Source organism: Lagopus muta, chromosome 7, assembly GCF_023343835.1.
Source record: "Lagopus muta isolate bLagMut1 chromosome 7, bLagMut1 primary, whole genome shotgun sequence".
NCBI lineage: Eukaryota > Metazoa > Chordata > Aves > Galliformes > Phasianidae > Lagopus > Lagopus muta.
The window spans coordinates 17,106,915-17,130,676 of NC_064439.1; the positions used below are offsets into that span (position 1 = coordinate 17,106,915).

At 41.4% G+C, this 23,762-nt stretch overlaps 1 protein-coding gene across 13 annotated transcripts in view; it reads right to left on the bottom strand.

The window, feature by feature from the left end:
* Positions 1-23,762, bottom strand: part of KIAA1217 (KIAA1217 ortholog) — a 345,692-nt gene that overhangs the window by 161,735 nt on the left and 160,195 nt on the right. For 6 of the 13 annotated variants that reach the window (XM_048951727.1, XM_048951728.1, XM_048951725.1 and 3 more), the window contains one exon: positions 6,049-6,332. In XM_048951727.1, coding sequence (XP_048807684.1) covers positions 6,049-6,332 — 284 coding nt within the window. Of the gene's footprint in view, positions 1-2,018; positions 2,214-6,048; positions 6,333-11,401; positions 11,672-23,762 lie in introns of those variants that run through there. The other 7 variants (XM_048951726.1, XM_048951744.1, XM_048951729.1 and 4 more) reach the window with 7 other exon arrangements.

A 23,762-nucleotide genomic window follows, 5' to 3' on the forward strand; every position in this document is an offset into this window, starting at 1 on the left:
TAAAGTTGAAAGACATTCCACTGAGACATTATGCTAGGAATATTTGTCTTCCTCAACCATTACAGCGAATACTAAGTAAATCCACTTTACTTTGCTAATGAAACAGCTCTTTGTTCATTTATCTATCTAGCTATTTATAAGTATCTCGCAATCACAGCATTATCTGGGGGCTAAAGAGCATGTTTCAACTCAAAACAAATGGACATGTCATCTCATGTCCCTCCATAAACAAAAGCAAAAGGCTTGGGTTCCAGCAGAGGTTTAAGCTTGCAATCATGTTTCGAATGTTCTGTTTTCGTAGCTTTACTTTGGCGCTTTCAACAACCCCAAGTAAGAGCAGTTGCCCTTACTATAGAGAAGCACTGGAAAGCAATAAATTCTTGCGCCAGATGGTATGTGAGACAGGGGACACGTGTGGATGCTGGGGAGGGTCCTCATTCCTGAACGTGCAACATGCTCTGTGGGGCTTACAAAGGGGAATGGCAGTGTCATGTGGGGAGGGAGGTAGTACCCTTCTGCAGAGATGAGACACGAGCTCACAGAAATCTCCTGAAACAACTTCAGAAGCTTTTAAAAGCAAACAAACAAATAAATAAACACCTACAAACTATGCTGACACAACAACAAGTTCTGACGGTAGGACACTGAGCTCTCAGATAAAAATATGCATTTTCAAAGACACATTATGCATGGTAGTTCGTGAACCCACGAGTAATTCAATGAAATGGACTTTCTCAGCTAGAAAAATCACCAGAAACATATATCCAGATTAAAATTGCATTCTTCACAATTACGTGCACCTTAAAACCAAATATCATTTCCTAACTTATCAGCACAGTCCAGAAAAGTATTCACATAATATTAAATCAATTTCTCCCTACCATGGTATCAAATGGTGTAAGTGTAATGAATGCAGTATGTATCAATATATTTTCTGAAAAAAAAGTGTATTTTACCTTGCCTGATCAAGCAATGCAGAATGTCAGAAATTCCATATACAATGTTTTTTCACCTGGAATTAGATAATGGATCTATAATACTCATCAGCCTTCTCATTCACTAAAACACTAAATGCTACTGAGGGTTTACACCGAAGTAAAGTTTCTCTCAAGTTGATTTTTCTCAGGTGTCACTCAGCAGAAACAACGATTTTTCCCCATTCACATTTTTAAGCACAGACATTAAACTACCATACTCCCACCCATCCCTACCTACACCTAACCCCTGCCAGACGGAACGATCAGAGCAACGAAACTAAAAGTGCTTTGTGTTAGCATATCGCAGCAGTGCCAATGGGGAGCTACCCCTCACGTACTGATGTTTTCTTCATCCATCCAGGTCAGCGTAAGAACAAAAGTGGTTGCGACTTAGAACACAGGGATTCTCCTCTTTCTCAAGAGGACCTGCAAATATCACCTGTACCCGAAAGCCAAAAGTCCCCATAGAATTTCTGTTACTAGACCTTTATCTTCACATGCTTGCCTTTACAAGATGTACTTTTGCCCAAGAAAAACCTATTAGTAAATGCTTCAGAGTTATCCTATGATATCAAAACGTATATCCAGTTTAAGGAACTGATACTGTGACTTACATAAATAAATAACAAAAAAAATTTAAAAGCCTCAGTATTTTTACAGATCTAAAACGCTGGAAGAAAGGCTGTTGTAATGTTAGGGTTCTATTTTAGTAGCTAAAGGAGAGACATCTGGCAATAATCTACAAATAAATACAGTGTCTCAATTCTTAGTTTCTCCTCCAAAACACTACCTAGGACATTTTTGCAGCATGATTCATAGAATCAACATAATACATTACAATACTTCTCAAATAATTCAGAATTCTCAGTTCATTCAGTAAAGAACTCACTTTTGAAAGAGAAAACACAACGTGCCATGCCAAAAAAACGTGCTGTATTGACTCAGCCCTGCTGCCAGGAAGAACAACGGGCTGAAATAAACTCTACAATTTCAAAAGCATTTTTTACAGTGGGGGCAGAGAGAGAAAAGAAGCTTATTTACCGAAATGTGAGATTCCACAGGTGAGCCCAGAGAAACGTTCAGAAATCCTCTTCCTTTACTTCCCAAAGTTTTAATCTACGATGAAGCCTGTGGTAATCCTTTAAAGCTGCCAGGTAAAAGGCACTCCATCTCTCTGCCGTATTTTCTTTCACCCTTTTGCAGTGTAACTTCGTTATTTGCATACAGCTTACTTCTGGCCTATGGGACTTTTTGAACATCTACATGTTAAATTAGCTGTCTTGACATGCTCTATCAAGCATGACATCACAAATCTCCATGGCAACCATAACCACACCTGCCCAGATGCCAGAGTTACCTGTCATGTTCAGACCTAACCGAACACAACAAAAAAATCCCAACCACCATTTTCTAGGCACTCAGCATTGCGCGTGCACCAGAAGGGTTTGTCTGTTGGGCTGTTCTGTTTGTTTTTTAATCAATGGAAATCTGATTTTGTTTGCCAACAAATGCACTCTTCACAGAACCCTAGCAAAAAAGCTAAGCTGTTCCCAACCCTTCCTCGTCCTGCAGCGCATTTCCCTGTTTAAACAACAAAAGAAATCTGTGGCAAACATTGCCTGGCTCATTTGCTCAAGGCACACTCAAAAGCTCTGGCTCTGAAAAACTTCTACAGGCTCATTTTTGCTCTCTGCCCCTCAGAAAAGTTGTTTCTTCTTTTTTTTTTTTTTTTTCCTGAGGTGACTTGTAAAACAGGTTCACTGCAGGAATTACCCACCTCCCATGGCAAGGTTAGCATTTTTAACCTCTTAATTGCAAACTCCTTTCCGTCTGGCCCAGCATTTGCACTTGTTCTGCCCTCTGCTCTCAGGCTGCGTGGGGCTCATCACACCGAGCTCATCCAGCCCAGCTCAAACTACGCAGCACGGAGGTTTCTCTGTCTTCTTTTTCTCTTTCTAACTTTCCTGAGGATTATGTCAGTAACCTGCTTTCATCAGCACGGATCAGACAGATATGGTAGATGCACCATGTTCAAAGCTATTGAAGAAGCTTGCATTATCTTTAAAAATAAAACAATTTTGTTCTGTTGGTTTTGCAGATGTCCAGGTGGAAGAAGTCTTTATGTCTGGCTATGGGGTTGGCTTACAAAGGGACACAGCACAGTGTGAAGATGAGCCACTAGGCTGGGGGCACCCCATGACTGCCACACAGCTGTGGGTTATTTGCCTTGCAGCCACATCCCAAGGCCCTAGCACAAATAAAGACAGTTCCTGCCTCTGTGAGCTTTGCCTTCCCAAATAAGACATCACATGCAGGATGGTGAACCTACGAGGTGGAAGAGAGATGATCTGTCTGCACAGCTCGAGGCTGCAGGTCACCACATTAGCTAACCACCAATAATCCTCACTGATATTTTACCTGGCCACTATTGTCCTGCAGTTCTGTGGCAGATTATCTGAGCAGAAACAGGCTCCAAGAACATACATTCAGGGAGGGATTTACCCAAATAAACAAAGCCTGAAGGAAATCATTAATACATAGCAGAAGACACAGACAACATTTCAGAGCTGACTTTGCTGACAGAGGTGATACGATATGAACTGACAACATCAAACACATTTTCTCCCCCTAATGTTTACTTGCTGCAAACCAGGGGCCTTCTGTCATACTCAGATACAGATGGTTGAAACAGGCCAGAGAGGAAATTTCACAAAAAAGAAACAATTACCAATCCTGATTTTCTGGGCCATTTTTGTTGGCTACAGACCTGGCAGAGTTTAGAGCAACCTAGAAGATAAATGACACTATGCACCACAAGTCTTGGAATGTCTGATGTTCCAGCTGTACTGCTTGACACAGAGATTAGAAAATGGTGTTGCATTGGCTACTACCCTTCCACATAGATAGATCTTCCACAGCGGGAGAATTCCCACCATGGATAATGATGCCATTTCACAGACACTGGAGCAGCTGGAGAAACAAGATGGGAGGAAAATGGCCTAGAAAATAAATGGTGACATTTCAGCTCCTGTCCTCCCACACATCTCACTACTTTTGTATGTGACATATTTACACGCACGTACAGTTCGTGTTTTCTACACCACTGCTATGCACATAGATACATGCACATGGAAATGAAAAAGGAAGTCCATACACTGTACACACATACACACTCTCAAAAGCAAAGTGACATTAAAGTTTTTTTCACAGTGATGCCAAGTAAGCCTGCATTATACATGTGTATATTTACAGAGATATATTCCTATGCACACATGTGTGCATGCTTACACAAAATGTTAAGAAAAAAAACTACACTGAATGTATGGAGCCTTCAGTCCTCCCCATTCCCAATAACTGTAATCTAATGCTCTGATAGTAATTTTAATGTTATTTTGTTTTAAAATTCACACTCCTTATACACAATACATATGTCCAATCATCAAAAAATAGAAGTAGGAGACATTCACATAATTTTACCCTCAATAAATTAGCAAGGATGACACATTTTAAACAAATAGCAGAAACAGTTACTGCATTCCTTCTGTAATTTATTGCCTTCAGAAAAGGATCAAATTACAAAATGTGTAGGGTGTACTGCTGTAGGCTGTTCAAACTGGGTTTGCAGTGTCTGCAACACTGGAACTAAATATTTACATGACTCTAGAAGATCTAATCTCTGAATTTCAGCTCCCACCCCCTTTATTTAATTTGTATGCTATCTTTATCCACCACCCGGCACATTCCACACAGTCACTAGAGTTCATGAAAGAGATAAGTGTGTGGGGGAGTCCAGACTTTCAAAAGAAAGCAGGAAAGCTGTTTTAAAAATAAGGAATAGATCACTCTCATTAGAGTTGAAGTCTTGCAGCAATTTTAGCAGGAAACACATGAATTCTAGCAGTCTTATTGAAGCAGTGATAGCACCTAGGATCTTGAGAGACCCTGTCAAAGAGAAGTTGTAAGGGGGAGGTACTGAGTGACAACTGCTCTGATCTCCGAAGACTTGGAAGGCTTCAAAAGAAACTGGGAATTCATAAAAACTCCCATAGCAGAGTACAGTACTTTGCCAACCTGTTTTTATTCCTTAGTTACAATTAATTTGCTGCCAGTGCTGAAATACCCTTGGAAACACTTGGAAAACACTTGGAAAAAAGAATTTACAACAGAATTGCTGTCAACCATTTTTTAAACTGAGAATAATGGGCACAAGATACTTAACAGTGAAGTCTACATTCTGCTGGTCCTTTAAAAAAATGTATTTGGAATACAACACAGTCTGCAAGGTTTAGCAAACTAAACTTTAACTTTTCACTCAAAATCAGAGCCACACAGTGAATAGTCCCTTGTGTGGCATTCCCTAAATTCAGGTCAGCGTGACAGCAGCCTCCACCTGTTCTGAGAAATACATCAATGTATCATCACATCGTCTCCAACCCTAAATCAACTTTTTCCTGCTGACCTTGCAATCACACAAGAAGAAAAGCACCTTAAGGTACACCCCTGGCAGGTTTGTGTTGATCTCAAGACAGTTTGGAGAAGGCAGATACCTGTGGATACATCCAGTCTGTTTGTATTAAAAGACTCAAATCAGACTCTAAGAAAGCAAGTGAAAGGGTAACAGAGCCAGCTAAAGCACACAGACATGGTCTACAGATATTTTTCTTTCTCCCAGGCAGTGGTGCCAATAGTGAAAATACAACAAAAATTAACAGCTGTTCCATATTTTCCCTTCAGCTATGAAAAAGTAGATGGAGATCCATATACTAAGATCAAGAGTCTCACCTTATCCCTTTCTTTGTGTATATTCTAAAAAAAATGAAAAGCTCCTCAAAAATGTCAGTTTCAACAAACAACTCCAAGGTAATTTTGAACAGTTTGATTATTATTGTTGTTTCTATTGATTTCAAAGGAGAATCTAAATCCTAGGCAACTTTGAACACAAAACTCTTTGTTAGGTTCTCACCTTCTGTAGTGAGGTTAACACATTCAATTTTCTACCTCACATTCAAAGTGAGGTAGCAGTTATAAACATTCTTTAACAGAAAGCAAGACACAAATTTGATTTTCATACCTGATCTCTCAGTCTCTCCTGGTGTCCCATTATTGCTGTAGCATGATGAGGATATTTCTGTTTCAGATGCTCAAGAAAAGCCTCTCTCTTTCTGTCCATTTCTGAGGTTTGCATTCCCAGTATTTCTTTGGAACTGCGAGGGCCACCTACAGTATGTCTTCGAGGGATGTTGCGTGTGGATTTGGAATTAGAAACGTGACTGTTTGGAGTTGAAAGCAGCTCCTTAGATCGGAGGCATTCAGCATCATCTAGTGATGTTAAATGCAAACTGTGTTTTGCCTGGTCTGAAAAACAAAAACCAAAAAGGCAAACAATATTTTAAGAACACAATCCCAATATTCACTGTAATATGAAAAAGAAAATAATCAGACTGATAAAAAAGCAAGGTCAGTTTAAAAGTCTGGTAGCGTCCAATGGCTTGTTCTGCATCATTAGGCATACGTATGTTCTAATAAGAAGCCTGGATGTAATCGTTTATATAAGCTCAGCACAGCACTTATTTTCAATGCAGAACCACAGTAGTACCTCACAGAAAAGTGAACATGATTAAAGTAGATGTTCCTTTTATATCATCTTTACCACTATGTGTCTTGAAAAGAAGATCTGACAGGGCTCTCATTCCCTGACCTTTAAAACCCACAGGACGCTTTCTTTCCAGGGCAAGGAACAGAGTTCTTCAGAGAGCTCCAGTACCCTTAATGGCCCTGTAACTCGTATCCCACAAAGATACCAACATAGAACATTCATTTGACAAAGCAGATTTGAAATCCTTAATCTTTTTTCAATGTGTTTTCAACATGCTCAGAAACACCTATGAAATAATAAGAGGGTTTTGTGGCTTTTTTTTTTCCTCCTCTATTTCTAACTGTGGTACGGTTTTAAATTTCATGGATCTCCCTTGGATTTTATACGTCTCAGGACAGCGGGCTGAAAAATACAACATTGCTCTTTCAATAAACAATTGCTCAAGAAACAGAAAGAAAACCAAGTTTTGAGTGATGTACAGACTAAAACAAAAACAAAACAAACAAACAAAGCTTCAGATAAATGTTACAACTTTAAAACCGGCCTTAAGACCAAAGACCATGACTACTTTTGCAAAGAGATAGGCAGACACAGAGGGTAGGTAAGTGCTGGCTTATCTTCAGGTAACTGTGTAACATGAACCCTCTGGAGCACAACGAAGTGTAGTCTGGAGCCTTGTTACCTAATATCTTTGAAAATTCCCTTAATCTTTTGTCAGCAAAGAAGAAAAAAGCCCCGAACCAGAAGCACTGAAAAGGCCCCTCCAAGCCCTGGGTGCTGGGTAGGCCCAGGCGCCCACAGTAATGTTAACCCTTAGCAGCCACTCTGCAGGAGCAGGAAGGCCCTTTCTCTGTGTGGTTTTTATACATCCCCATTTCTGTCACTTTTCCACTCAAAGCCCTTTCTGCTTTTGGTGACAGGCCCCCCAGGTGCTGCCACTCATACGGCACTGCTATTTGGAGTTTGCAGGCACCTACCCTCTTCTTTTTATGGTTCACTCAGTCAGCTTGACAGGCTGCCCACCACTTGCCTGAGGATTTCATACTGAGTACTATTCTGCCTCCTGGCGCATGCTACCATTTGTCTGCCAAGTCCCACATAACATCAAGCCTGGTGATAAAGAAAAGACTCCACTGATGGAGCTCTGTGAAGTCCCACCACTTTAAAAGGGGAAGCCACTGCTTTGGTCCATCAGGACTGGGCCTCCAAAATCCTGCATGTTTCTGTAAGGTCCCTGTAATGTTCATGGCCTCCAAAGTACCAACATTGTCTTGTTCGCATCTGGGAATTTATCTTACAACGGGAACAGAAAACAGAAGCCCTGGCTGCAGTTGCCACTTTGTTTTGAGGAACACAGGTTTAGACACTGCTTTGGAAACAGCTTTGGCTCATGGGGAGTATTGTTCGTATGTGGCCTCAAATCTCTATCACTGGAGACACAGCATGGGACAGCTGTTGGACAGTGTGGATACAGATCACTGCGCAGCCCCACATTATTTCACCTGAGAACTGGTGGAACAAACTGCAGGATGCTGTAGGCTTCTAAGTGAGGTTTCTTTCCTCAGTCTGCTTTCTTCCTGTGGTGGATGGATAAGGCCCAGACCTGCATACATCGTAGGCCACCACTCGCTCATTTTGAGCACGAACAATTCTGACAACCTAAATACATACGAACACACACACTCTTCATGCTACCATTTAACCTTTCCAAGCACAACAATAAACAACATCCACCCTCCCTGTTTGCTGAGCATTCAGACCACCTACTGTCAGTTACACTTGGCTACTCTGAAAAAAGTGCCAAAAAAAGAGAGCATTTTGCTTGCAAAAAGCAAGAGTGGCAACTTCAGATGCACTCAGAATGGTTTCTGAAAGCTGCACAGTCACTTCAGTGGATTTTAAATGGGAGAAAAAAAGAGGTGGGATGGTGCTGGCTGGAATTTACCATCTCTAATCTGTTGCACTGAGAGCACAGAGGTTGTATCCCTGAGGCTGAGACTCTGGAATGAAGGTGTTGGACAGAAATAAGGAAATCCCTTAGAGCTCTAGGGAGTGAGTGTGAGTGTGAGTAACTGAATGCAGGAATTCTGTACCAACACTTAAAGTACTGTCACAGCAGCAGTTTCAGCCACTGGATTGGTGGCAAGAACTTCCTCAATATGGCTATACTGAGAAGCACAACTGAGAGCTCATGACTCTCAGTGGATTTCAGCTACTATGCATGCTTTCATGCAAAGCCCCCTCAAGCTCTTCACTTCAGTCATTTCAGTAGTTTAAGCTTATTATCTGAAAGATGAGACATATCAAGCAAATTGTTTTAGAATTATTGGTTAATGGGTGGAAGGAACCTTGAGAAGAAATTAAAAAAAAAAAAAAACAACATAGTTTTCACATACTACATTAGAAAGATCAGCAAATTGTATTATTTTTCTTTCATATGTTAGGAAAATACTGTGAAAAGCAGTGAAAAGAAAGGAATGCAAACTATGCAAACTAATTGCTAGTCTTGCCAGCAAGCTGACCTGGGCATTCAGCACGATCCTGCCGTATTGCAGCACACATCAACACGTGACTTTCTTGCCGTGCAGCAACTGCTGCACTGCTTTGTTGCCCAAATCTATGCAAATCAGCAATAAACAAATCAACATGGATAATACTATGCACCTTGGCTGAAATGTAAACCAAAGTCTGTGTGATATTTGAATATCTTTTCCTAGTAGTCACTTAATAATTCCTTCTTGGTCACTTCCTAAACACTGACAAATCATTTTCATGGCCAGGATGAGAAAGAATGGTAAAATACCCCTTGTGTAACTTGGAACATAAGAGACCCACACCACAGTACTCCAAGGAGAAACTACAAGACTTATTTTATATCCCAATGTTGCTCAATAACAGCATGGACAAACAGACCATATCTTAGAAGTGAAGATAATGGGCCTAGAAAATCAATCCCCACAGATAACTGTGCAATGTGTGAAGGATCATGTGATGGCTCCCAGATGACAGTGAAGAGTAGCAAAAGGATAAATTAAGCAAGTACACTCCTTGGAAAAGGAGTAAATAGAAGCCAATGGAAAACACAGCAGGAGAAGTGCAAGATAAACTTGTCTCCTTCTCTCCCTCCCTCACATTCAGAAGCTAAGGGCTGAAGGTCTTTTTTGTTCAGTAGAGTAGCAAAGCTAGAGGGCAACAAAAAGCAAATTCAGCAGACTGAGAGGGGAGAGCAGGTTATCCAAAGCCTCAAGTAACCCTTACAGTTAAGATACAGCTCTAACCTTAAAACTGACATCAGGAATTCTTCACCCATTACTACAGCAGGTAGTCATGAAATGAAGACTATGGGAAAGATCCGGGTCTGCAGCACAGAAGCACTATGCCTGGGATTATCAGGAAGATTACCATGAAAGACTAGATGCCATAACTTGAAGTTATTTTTGAAAATCTGGTATGCAATTCTTCTAAGTCACACCCTTCGTGAAGTCCACAAAGGTCAAGAAAGTCACTGTGCTCCATTACTCAAAGTTTTGTTAAAATAGTAACATTCCTGTTTCGCAATCCAGGTGATAAGAGAGGGACATCTTCAGAATAATTTTAGAAAGCAACAAGCGTGGGTCAAACCCACACTTCACACTCTAGCACTGTGAAGCTGAGCCTTGAAGCATGCTATATTCAATGTTTAAAGGATAAAAAAAGAATACATTTTAACAGCATGAATCAAACCCACCTATGATACGCTGGCAGCAAATCTGAGATTATTGGGAATCATTCCTATCTACTTGATTGCCTCTGCAATTAAATCTGTTCCCAAATAAATTTTCAGATGAAGCCACTGGATATGGGCCAAAACTACTAAACTTGGTTATGAATGTTCAAGACTAAAATTTTTTGGAGAATCAGAAGATGGGTCTGGTCAGAGCTGAGCTTTCTAGCTCCACATGTACCTTAGTCAGCTTCACACCACCTGTACATATGTTACTAAGGGATTTCTTCTCCCCCCCCCCTACTTGGACATATCCTTTAAGTTTCCTTCCCATTGAACACACAGCACTGGTGAATACTGCCCCACTATTTAAAGTTCAAAAATGGTCAAAAGAGCATCAGGCAAGGCATTTCCAAGAAACCTCCAAGAAACAGAACTTCTATATTCTCTATGCAATGTTTTCTGGTACAACACACAGAGCTGTGTGAGTTTTAGAACCACATGTACAGACTGCTTATTTAACGGAAGGACAGTAACACAACTTTTCTTCAAGTGTCTATGAGGAATACAGTGCACATGAACCAAGAACGTCTACAGGTGTTCCACAAACACTGCAGCAGATGCCGATTAGATTAGGCATCCCGTGCTACCTGAGCCGCATGCTCCACGTGGACCGTCCCACGCAGCACTCGCCAGTTCGCAGCTTAGCTCGCTTTCAGATAAAACATGGTGCAATACAGATTGTGCAAAGGCGTCCTTGGCTAGGCTCCCCCACAGCAGTACCCCGACCTCGCCGAGATCTGTGGCGATTTAAAGCAACCCCCGAGTGAAAAGTGCTCCCAGCTCCGCTGTTACGCCGCAGTGCTGCTGCCCTGCCCCGGCGCTGCGGGCTGACAGCCGCGCTGCCCGCTCCCGAGCCTGCACGGAGGTGTACAGCCACGCTTCCAGACTTAGGGAAACCTCAAGAGCCTTCAGCATGTGAAAGACACGCTTTTTTGTTGTTGTTGTTTTCTTTTTCTTTTTTTCTTTTTTTCTTTTTCCCCCATGCATTCCCTTCACTTACTAAAAGCAGCAACGAGGGGCATAGTTAAATGCAACTCCCTCTTCCTGCTCCCCCTTACTTACCCTTCATCTGCCTGCTGTCTGTTGAACAAGCCAGGCACAGCTCAAGTTTCTGGCTTTCATTTTCCTCCATTGTCCCTGCCTACCGCCCAGGCTCCGATCTCTCCAAGCCGGGAAGCGCAGCGGGCAGGGCTGGGGCTCGGGCCGGCTCCCTCCCGACGCGCAGTCCCCGGGCGCCCCGGGCCGGGTGGGCGGCGGGGCCGTCCCGGGAGGCTGATCCGAGCCCTCCTCCGCTGGGCCCCAACAGGTGATGGGCTCGGCCGCAGGCAGCCCCGAGCCGGCTCGCTTCCCGTGCAGCCGGCCAGCCTTCTGAAAGGGAACATTTCAAACGTGATTACAGGCCTGAGCCTCCCCTGGAATCCGAAGCCGAAGCCTTTCAAATCTCTGTCATGGGACAAAAGCTTTTCCACCGAATATTTTTTTAAGCTCGTAACCACCAAGCCCACAAGCATTCCTGATAAATGCTCCTCTGTCTTTTCTAGCGTCTAGCTTAGAAGTAATTCATTATATAAGCGCTTTGAGGTTTTGTTTTCAGCTGAATTCTTTCAAGCTGCTTGGAGAATGAATTAGGGAAAATCAAGATACAGGAATTCAACTTTAGCGAAGCCAATAAAAATGAATGGTAGCAATATGTAAGCAGGGGCTTCAGTTAAGAGGGATTCTGAAGCCTCAGTAGCAAAACATATAGAAACATATAACTAATTCTCTTTTGGCAGATCAGAAGCAGGAAGCCTGTCTGAGAATCGACAGATCCACTGGGCTTCAATGCAAAAAAAATTAATGACGTACAATATAAAATCTCACAGATTTCATCAGATGCCACATGTGTTGATTTAGGAGAGAATATCAGACTGAATTATTCTATCAGGATCATAACTCAGAATCACAGAATCGCAGGGACTGGAAAGGACCTCTGGTGGTCAAGTCCAACCCCCCCACTAAAGGAGGTTCTCTACAGTAGGTCACACAGGAAGGCATCCAGGTAGGTCTTGAATGTCTCCAAAGGAGACTTCACCACCTATCTGGGTAGCCTGTTCCAGTTGGAGATTGGAGGTCCAGTTGGAGGCTGTGGATGCCCCATCCCCATAGGTATTCAATGCCTGAATGTGGATCTGGGCAGCCTGTCTAGTGGGTGGTGACACTGTCCATGGCAGGGGAGTTGCAACTAGATGATCCTTGAGGTCCTTTTCAACCCAGGCCATTCTATGATTCCTCTGTCACACTCACTGTAAAGTTCTGCATATTTGTGTGGAACTTTCTGTGTTCCAGTTTTTTGCCATTGCTCCTTGTCCTATCACTACACAACACTGAAAAGAGTCTGGCCTCGTCCAATTGCCTTCTGCACTTTGATGTTTATAAACCTCGATCTGATGCCCTCTCAGTCTTATCCTCTCTAGGCAAACAGCCCCAGGTCTCTCAGCCTTTTCTCATACGGGAGATGCTCCAGGCCCCTTCATCATCTTTGTCACCCTGCAATGAACTCTTTCTAGGAAATCCTTGTCATTTTTAAACAGGGGAGCCCAGAACTGGACACAGTACTTCTGATGTGGCCTCACCAGGCAGAGTAAAGGGAGAGGATAATCTCCCTCAACCTGCTGGCCATGCTTTTTTTATTCTCCTTGGGTTACCATTGGCCTTCTCAGCCACAAGGGCACACTGCTGCTCATGTCCACCCTGTTATCCACCAGGACCCCCAGGTCTTTCTCTGCAGAGTTCCTTTCCAGCAGGTCAGCCCCTAACCTGTACTGATGCATGTGGTTATTCCTCGCCTATTTATATCCTATTTATATCCCCTATTTATATCCTATAAATAGGACTATACACTTGCCCTTGCTGAACCTCCACCTTACTCTCCAACCTGTTATGGTCTCACTGAATGGCAGCACAGTCTTCTGGCATTGTCAGCCACTCCTCCCAGCTTCATATAATCAGGAAACTTGCTGAAAGTTGACTCTATCCCATCATCCAGCTCTCTGATGAAGATGTTGAACAAGACCAGAGCCAGCACTGACCCCTGGTGAACACCACTAGTTACAGACCCTCAACTAGTCTGTGTCATTGATCAGAACCCTCTGAACTCTGCCCGTCAGCCACTTCTTTACATACCTCACTGTCCATGCATCAATTCCACACTTTCTAGGCTTCATTATAAACACACTGTGGGAGACAGTGTCAAACACCTTGCTGAAAGTCAAGGTACACCACATCCACTGCTCTCCTTCCATCTACCCAGCTAGTGATGACATCGCAGAAGGCTACCAGGTTGGTCAAGCATTTTGGTGAATCCATGTTGACTACTCCTGATAATCTTCTCCTCCACTTGCTTGGAAATAGCATCCAGAACAAGTTGTTCTATCACCTTTCCAGGGACAGTATTTTCCCAGATTGTCCTTCTTGCCCTTCTTGAAGACTGGAGAGATACTGGCTATCCTCCAATCCTCAGACACCTCTTCGGTTCTCCAAGACCTTTCAAAGATGATAGAGCAGTTCAGCAGTCACCTCTGCCTGCTCCTTCAGCACATGTGGGCACATTCCACTGGGGCCCATGGATTTGTACGGACTGATTTCAGCTGGATGATCTTTGACCATATCCCTCTTGAACAAAGGGAAGTCTTTCCCAGACTCTCTCTTTTACCTCCGGAGTCTGGGATTCCCAAGGGAAAGTCTTTGTAGTAAAGACAGAAGCAAAGAAGACATTCAGTATCTCCACCTTTTCAGGCATCCCATTACCAGGGCATCCACATAATTTAGTAGCAGACCCACATTTTCCCTAGTTTTACTGGTGAGATAACTAAAAACAAAGCCTTTCTTGTTATCCTTCCGAATTAGGCTAAGAGCAAAGTATTACTGAAGTAATACTAAGAATAAGCAATTTCTCATTCAAATCAACCTCAGATAACAACAGATAGCAACATCATATAACAGTTACTACCTCGGCTGTCATTTTAAACAGACCTTGTGTCATCTGGACTTCCAAGCTTTCTTCAACAGTCACTTTCAGTTCAGCATCAGCAAAATTTCTTGAAATCATACCTCAACCACACGGTCCAGGCAGGCAAGGAAAATTCTCCTACATTTTCTACTTCTCTATCTGGCAGAAATGTCATCCTGTCTACTTGGATTACTAAATGCAGAAATATTGCTTGTTTACACACACACACACACACACACACACACACACACACATATATATATATAAACTAGACACAGAAGCTGAAGGAAATTCACTCTCTTCATGCTTCGATCCTCCCCCTTCCAGACAGAAAAATTGTGAATTACAGAGAATTACTATTAACAATTAATAAATGCACAAAACTATTGTTCATTAGATCAGACATGCATATTCTCTACCGCTTAACAAATATTTATTTTTCTTCTTAACAATTAATTCTGTATTGTCTAGGAACCTGGCAAAAGTCCCAGAAATCTGGCACGGAAAGCACAGAAATGATGAAAATACAATCTAAACATTAGCATTGCTATTTAAGGTCTGCAGTACAATGTTCCCAACAGAATACTCCTTAAGTTGCTCCACAATATTAAGAAAATAGTGTGATGCACACTGTATTTAGATACTGTTTTTACTGGCCTTCGGTTAATCTCTGCTGATTTTGACCGGGGACTACTTTAGTACAAGAAGTGCTGGCCAGCCAGCCCACTTATCTGATGTTGCCTTTTGTGATACTGAGGAATGTGCCTTTAACACCAAGGTTTTCCAGAGTCTGGACAAGCATTATGACTTACGCTTAGCCAGCTGGAAGGAGATGAGGGCTCATACAGGAATATCAGGCACTGAGGGATCATTGAGCACTGACTCTGTGAACTAAAAAAATAACTCACAAATCTCTGGTGGGAAAACAGAATCAGTGCAGTTGCAATGTGAAAGCTGTATCAAGACATCACCTATAGACAGGGCTCAGAAACTGAGACTGAGCGGGCCAAGGGTCTTTAAATAAAGACCCAATCCTGACATAATGCAGTGGCAAGCACAAAACATGCTTGGCTACAAATGCCTACAAGCAAAGCATGTCTGCAATGCTGTACATCAACAGGGTTAGTTCTGGAGATCAGTATGGCTTCTACCAAGAGCCATATAACACCAAAAGGCTATGTACCGTACAACTTTAAGCAGGTTTGATGCTTCCATGGGAGATGCAAGACGTTACCACTGCTGTGAGAGATGGTAGATGGTACTGCTAATGCTGTTTAAGGGACCTGAGCAAAGGTGATCTAGGAGAAATTGCTTATTTGGTCATGACTGTGTGACTTGGAAAGTGGGTGCTTCCTCAGGACAATGCCCATGGCTGCATAAGTAGTCTCTCAAAAAAGATTAAAGAGAACTGGCAAAAAGTGAGTCAAAATGTGGCACGCTTTAATATCATCAGAGCCGAACAAAGGAACCCACCCAGCTTCACACAAAACACAGCTGTCTCTGCTTTTTGGGATCACACCATTTCATGAAAACAGCAGTCAGAATTGCACAATCTCAAAATACATTCTTACTTGGAGTGAGAAGCTCTTGGTCCCAAACTGGATTTAATTAGTGTATGTCACAATACCATGCCTTAAGGTGCTACCCATGTTTATTTAAAAGAATTAATGAAACTCCTTTTGCAACTGAGAAACTGGAGACAGCCAGAATCATTATACTGCTAGGCTCACATAAAGAGCTACGTAGCACAATCACTGGGATGAATCACCAGCAGCATGTTAAATAAACTTGATTAACCAGTTCACAGCACGCAATTGGGATTTGTTTATCTGTGGGATCAATAATAACAGTAGTTCCTTTTAATTACCGTATTCGGATCTAGGCCCATCAATATCAAAACAATGCATGGAGAACAACTGCTAACAGGATATGCTGTTTTAATTGTGTTTAAAATTAATGTCCCAGAGCTACTTACGCACTTCTGGTTTTAGGATGTGCATAAAAGGAGCAATTAACAAATACTGTTTTGCTCAATTAGTAAAACTCATAATATACAACAGTGCTTTTGTGGCTCTAGTGTTTATTCACAGCTAAAAAATTGGGAAGTTAATTATCAATAGTTAAATCAGAAGAAGCATCCCATAATTAAAGATGTATCTCAGTGTCCATGCAAAATCACAAATCACATAGCCACAGAGAAATATATTATGAATGCTTTCAGTGTGAAGCAGCCTGGCACTGTCTACCCTACTGTAGACCAGGAACAAAATAAATATTAGATCTGAAGTGGATAGGCCGTGAAAAACTGAGTGCATCTATGCTCTTTTGTGCTCAGAGAGTTCATTGCAGTCTTTGGTGTGGCCTTTCAATCCTTACTAACTAGAATAGACTCACTCCCCTCAAACATACGCATTATTAAAGATGATACAATAGCAACTACTATCTCATACAAGCAAGATGAAAATAACCACAGGTCTATCCACATGAATCCATTCAAGTAAATATAGAAGTAAAGAGGTTTATACTACTTTACGAGTAATTGAGCAATAATTTGGCTTTATATATCAGGGAAATTAGATTTTTAAGCTGAGAGGTAGGAGGAGCTTTGTGATCATTTGGTCTCGTCTGCTTAGCAAGGGACTTCAGTCAGATGGTTCCTATTTCAAGTCCAAGGACAATGGTTGATCTATCAACAAGTTAAAGTTAAACATCTGAACTTGATTTGAAAATTTACAGTGACAAACAATCTAATACAACCTCTGGGATTACGTGTCATGAAATTAACTTTGCTGTTAAAAACATCTGTGGAGACTTTGTATGTATATTCCATACATTCCAGTTCAGTTGTGATTTCTCACACACATGAAGAAAAAAATGAGCTGAAAGAGTCAAATTCCATTCCATCTGAAATATAACAAAAAATGAGCATGACTTTCTCTGCACATCTCCACAACAGCCTTTCACCATGTCTTGCCTGAAAGTTCAGAGACTGACAGCAGTGCCAAATTATATGATCACTCTTGAAAATCACAGATGTCACCACCGTCCTTAATCACTAAAACAAACTATTGAAAAGAGTTCAACCTTCACTAAGAGTTTGAACATTTGCTATTCAAGAGGAAGATATATATTCACTTTTCCAATTCCATTTTGAATTGAGCTCTTGGGAGCAGTGATAATCACCTGCCACTTGATAGTGATGAGCTTGCAATTATGAAGAAGGATGCAGTGTCCTAGCCTACCTCTTGCCAAAAAGGACCGTGCTGTTAAGTGCCTTACGCTTCTCCAAGTACCAGAACATCCTCCTTCCACTTGGGAAGATACTCTGATCAAGCTAACAACTCCTACACCTGAACAGCTACACCGTGTGAAATACGTTAGGTTTTCTGTTTTCCAAATTTTATTCTTATTTTCTTTATTCTCATACTTTCTTTATTATTATTATTATTATTTAATTATTTAATAAATGTAAAGGTTTGAAAGCAGTAAATACTTGTGAACACCTTAAATCAACGAGGAAGAGGACATAACAAAGAAGCACTGACACTGAACTGAGGAAAAAATGATTATTCTCCTTCACCCACAGCTTTTTATCTCTGCAGTATGGGACAAGAACAAGCTAATTCTACACTGTAATGTGACTTCTCTTCCCACCAGCCAATGTAGGATAGGACAGAGTGAAATAAACATCATTCCACTGCACATGTAACACATGACTCATGTAACACAATACCTTATCTCAGACTTTTTACCTGCTGTTGTTGCCATCCTACACTACTGAGCTAACATGGATATTAGCACACTGCTGTAGAACTTTGAATTGAAGACCCTGCCATGCTACAGCCTCACACCTACCAGCCTGGCCAGCTCCTTACACATCACAGTTTCCATACAACATCACTTAAGGGAAGGAATAAGATCAGCCTGCAAAGACAGAACTAGAGTATGAACATCTGTTTTTGTAAGGTACCAAACAAATAACTCTGTGAACAGAAAATGTGCCTTACATCTTGGAAATTTTAATCAAATAAAAAGCACTGTGTGGGTGGGAAGAAATAGTGTAGGGAATTGTTTCTGAGGGAGGTGGAAGAAAGAAGGGGAGAAGGTCACTTTCAAGTCCATCTGCTCTATATTCAAATTCTATTTTCCCCCAGTGTAAAACACTTTGGTTTTGATAAGTTCCCTTTTGGATGAATTCACTCAAACAGCTCTGGTGAGAGTTTGGATTCAAATGGGTCCAAGTTTCTTGCAGTGCCAGAGCAACAAACTTAACATCTGAAACACCAAATGTTGCTGGTTTCACGGGTGTCTGTTGGATCTGCTTGTGAACGTACGAGGCAGCATGCTTTAGTGATCAAAGGGATTGAGAGTTACTTGCTGTAAAGTACAATTATACTTAAAAAGAATCAGCAGAGATTCAGATCTCACCAAATGCATGTGGAGTTTAAAAGACTGTCAAGAGACTGCTTGAATTAATAAGAAATACAAAGTTTACTTTGATGGAGTCTGGCTCTAAAATTAATGTAATAGTTTAAATTATGTTGTGATTACCATACCAACTTGCATATCAGAAGGCAATTCTGATAAACTTTGCACCAAAAAGAATGGTTTCAGTAAAATAATTAGTAATTAATGATTAGAAATTAACACAATGGTCACAGTATTGCCAACCTGCAGCATTCACACCATTCATGATGGTGGTCTTTCTTGAAAAATTATGGGTTTTTCTGAGAACACTACACTACAGTCCACAGTCCATGGGCTGTACCCAGTCATACATTCATTTCTTTCCCCCCCCCCAAGTTACTGGCAAGAAAGACATCTTTTGAATTTGAAACTCAGGCTAAAGTCACAGGAGAGGTACACACCACTGTGATTAGTAAGTTGGGCATTTTTTATTCTTACTATAGTTTCACCCTGTATTTTGCAAAAATGCAGTACTACACAGCAAACAACAGAAAATATCTGAAAATAGATAAAGACAAGCAGAATATCTTGTTCTAACTTTGTTTCCTTGCACATCTGATTTCCAGTGAGTGGAGATAGTTACAGGTTGTGGATTGGATTCTGGCTTAACCCACTCAGTTCCACTGGCTGCTGTTTACAATGCTCTCATTTTGATTCCTTGGAAATCACTACTCCTGAGAGCAGAATGAGAACCTCCTCCTACTTGTAAGCAATATAATGACCTCTTGACACTGTGTACATCCTCTTCCCTGAAAATTGCCCATCTGACCTTCCCAGCCCATGCTGATGTTACCATGAAAACAGCTGATCAGTAATAAAGCAAGAGCAGCTGAAAGCAGTGATACTCCTGCCCAGTCTCTTCTGCTGGGTTGAACACTTACTAATTCAGGTGTATAAAAACTCTTTGGTATTTAGGATTTTACAGCTTTCAGGCAACAGGGACCATTTGACTGTCTTGTCTGACTTTCTATTACTAGACTTTACATTTGGTGTGAGATCCTCAAACAAAGGCCATACATGTGGCTTGAGATGAAAAAGACAGAAGATGAATATAACACTGATCTCAGAAGCTGCAGCTGCATTAGTGTTTGCTTCAAACAGGAATGTGCTTTTGAAGTAAACTCCCATAACCCATATGATGAGATCTACCCAGATGATCTGTGTAAGTCAGTATGACAGTGTAACCTCCCAGTGACTTAAACCTAAAAAGTTCTTTCTTCTGACTTAAATTTCCTAAATCAGGTGTCCACTGTAAAACAAACCCAAATGATCCCAGTCTCTAAGCTCTGACACACACATCCAGCCACTGTCTCCAGCACAGCCAGTCCTTTATGAAGAAAAAATGCAGGGGAGAAGGAATGAACTTGAAAACATACCACATACCTAGCCAATTGTACTTGGGAGGGTATGGAAATCCACATCTCACATCACCAGCAGAAAGGCTGAACTCCAACAATTGATTATAATTACTGCCTGTAATATAGGGCTGCAAGTGTTACAACTGTGTTATCTGGGGGCATTTCAGCGCTCGTCCGTGAAGTCAGCTGATGGAACTGGTGGCTCTGACACCACATCCAAGAGACCTTCCACCCTGCAAACAGCTGCTGCAGTAAATGCAAATCTTCTTGCAGCACTGGGACTAATGTGGCTCTGTAACATACCCACTCCTATTTAACACACTGCATTATAGTTTAATTATCCTCACTGCTAAGGAATTGTTTCCATTTACTTCAGGGTATATTTGACTCAACAGCAGTTTCCAGTGCTGGGATTTACTCTTCTCCTATCGTCAGCCAGACCTACCAGTTCTGTAGGGTTGATGCTTTGTGACAAAATTGCATCAACTGCATTAGCTGGACTCCTGAAGACTTGCATTAGTCTGGGTTTTAATACTGGAAAACAATCTTGTCCTCTCTTTACTTTTTTTCTAGCATTCCCATTCCCTCACTGAAGTACAGCTAATAGGATCATAGAATGGTTTGTGTGGCAAGGGACCTTTAAAGGCTATTTAGTCCAACTCCCCTGCAATGAACAGGGACACCTACACTGAATCAGGTGCTCAGAGCCCTGTCCAGCCTGACTTTGAATGTCTCCAGGGACAGGGCAACCACCTTTCTCTGGACAGCCTGTTCCAGTGCCTCACTACCCTTAGTGCAAAAAACTTCTTCCTTATATCCAAACTAAATCCCCTCTCTTATTGTTTGAAGCCATTTCCCTTTGTCTTATCACAACAGATCCTCCTGAAAAGTCTGTTCCCTTCTTTCTCACAGTCCCTCTTTAGACACTGTCAGATACTCAATTTAGGTACTAAGCAGATACTTTAGATACTGAACATAATACACTGGCAGTAATAGATGAGTACATAGTCTAAATTTACCCCTAGAAATAGTAACATACCTGGGAGGCAGTGCAGGGTGCCCCAGGGCAAGGAGTCATGGCCACAGTTACCTCCTTCCAAACAGGGAGAGCAAGCTGCAAGGCTGGCAAGGGCAAAGTGTCTGAGCACAGAGTGAGCTGCAGTGACACAACTCCTGTGTCATACCCTATTCCTCCTACAAGGGGAATTCTGCACCTTCTGTACAGCACTTTTGCAGAAGATAAAACGAGAGAAGAAGTAACAATGATACATCTCATCAGGCTGCAAGAAGCACACAGAAGTGCCTGGGGTGAAGGCAAGAATAAGCAACGTCAGCACAGAAAGGTGTCATACAAGGTTTAAGCTTATTCAGAAGCAGAGCTTTAGTCTCTCTCATGAATAAAAACATAACCCAAGACAATTTAATTCCAACTGTTTTGTAGCACTCCTTGTGAAAACTTTTCAAACAATGTAATGACTCACAGGTGAGCTCTCCACTGACAACATAAAATGACACTGTATTAGTTTTCTGCCTTTACAAATGTGCAAGCCTGCACAGAGATATACATTATATCTCTCTCATAATATAGCACACGCCTTTACATGCAGCATAGCTGAAGACAGGGAACAGGCAGTACGCAGTGACAGGTTTTCTTCACTCTGAAGGTAAAGGTTATTAAACATTAATTGGTAACAGGCAGGTTTTACTACACATACATATGCTCCAATACTCTCTATTTGCAATACCCACCTTACCTACAAAAATATAGCTTTGTACTTCATTTTATTTGTGACTCTCATATTATTGCCTTAATCTTTCATAATTAATTTGTAAAAAGGTCAAGTGATAAATTCACACCTTTTTTTTTAGCTTCTTTTGCTGTTTTGCTCTCCTATTGCCATAGTGCTTCAAGACTGCAGCTGAAATGACATCTAAATCCTTATAATGGCTGGAGAAAATTCTGGGCAAAGTGTTGGAAGGAAACAAGTATCGAAATCTCTTTGACACAAGATGACAATATTACTTATATGCCCAGTTTCGGTTTTATAAGCTCCTATAAATCCTCTCTCACAGCAGAGACTAGTGCAAGAATGCCCTTGGGAAAGGGCATTAGCTAACAAAAGGATGAGTTTACAACCCATGAGTAGTGTTAATTTGATGCTTTTAACTCACTGTTTCTTTTTTCTGTGAGGAGTCTTCGTGCTCAATCCAAAGATAGCTGAATTCCAGCAAAAAAGCTATGTATATAACCGAGAGGGAAAAATAAGAACTGAATGGTTCTCCAGAACAGCAAGTGTTTTTCCCAGATCTTTGAGGTCCTGTGTCTCTATAGTGGCATTGCACAACCCTTAGATTGAGAATGAAGAGTGTAAAGGTAAGGGCAAAAGATGATCTGCAGAATGGAAACTAGGCCAGAGGGAGTTACAAGTCTGACATTTTTTGAAACATCTAAATCAAATCTGACTACTTTTCTAAAGCAGAGCATAAACACAGCCAGAATTTGCAGTTTGGCTAGCAGAATTAGAGAGTAAAACACTACAGGTAATAACTACCAATCACTTTCTTTTCCCAACCATCCAACAAGGTAATTTGTTTGCCCTGCTCTGCATGAAAAAGTCTGGGTAGGCTTCTGACTTTAGGAGTCTGAGAAACATCCTGAGGAAGGGCAACCCCACAGCAGGCCTAACAGCCAGTACGAGGGCCCTTTTCAACACTGCCTTAAATTATACTTGATTTTAGTCACAGGCTTTAAGACTGTGGAGGTGCTTCGCAAATCATCACTAAATACCTTTTCTTCATAGCTTCACTCAATTCTCAGGAGTGTCTTCAAGACATGAATAAAGCCTCAACTGCTGAAAGGTAGAATGTTGTCAGTTCTGTCAGCAAGGGACTGCCATGCTGCCGGGTTGCTTTATTTGGCTAAAGACAAATTCCCCTTCATCCTGCAGAAGTTGTCACCAGTTGTAAGAATGCAGCAGCTTTACTTGATACATGATAAGTAACTGTTAATTCTGAGGCTATTAGTTCATTTAGGGAGTGATATCTCAATAAAACATACAAACTGTCTCCTACAGACAGACAAAGAGTCATTCACTATCTATTTTAAAAAAATTATTTAACACCTTGTCGCACATTGAGTTAAAAGATGAATTCAACATCTTTGTATCTTGAGCCCCTTCTTAAATAATGTACATCTGATCGTACCTATGCTCAAAGCCATGCCACTTGAAGTTTGCGTACTAAAAGTCCAAGTCATGGGGTGTTCAGTGCTGCAATTCAGCTTCCTTTTCCAGTAAAAGGAAGAAAAGTGGGACAGGCACCAGGCTGAAAAGCTTTCTGAAAGCTGCAGCTGCAGCCAACAGCTGAAATTTAAAATCAGCCATTATTTTCTCTCCTCATCTTGTGGGCTCTGCCACAGCTTTCAATAAACCACAAATTCACCCACCAAGGCACTACTGCTCATTATTTTCTTTTGCTGATGGAGCTAAAATAAGAACCATAAACACCTCTCCCTGCCTCAGAAAAGCAGCTAAGTCACTCCCCAACAGGACTCTCAACATGTTGCACATGGACAACATGTTAAGCAAGTAGCAAAAGCCAAACAGGG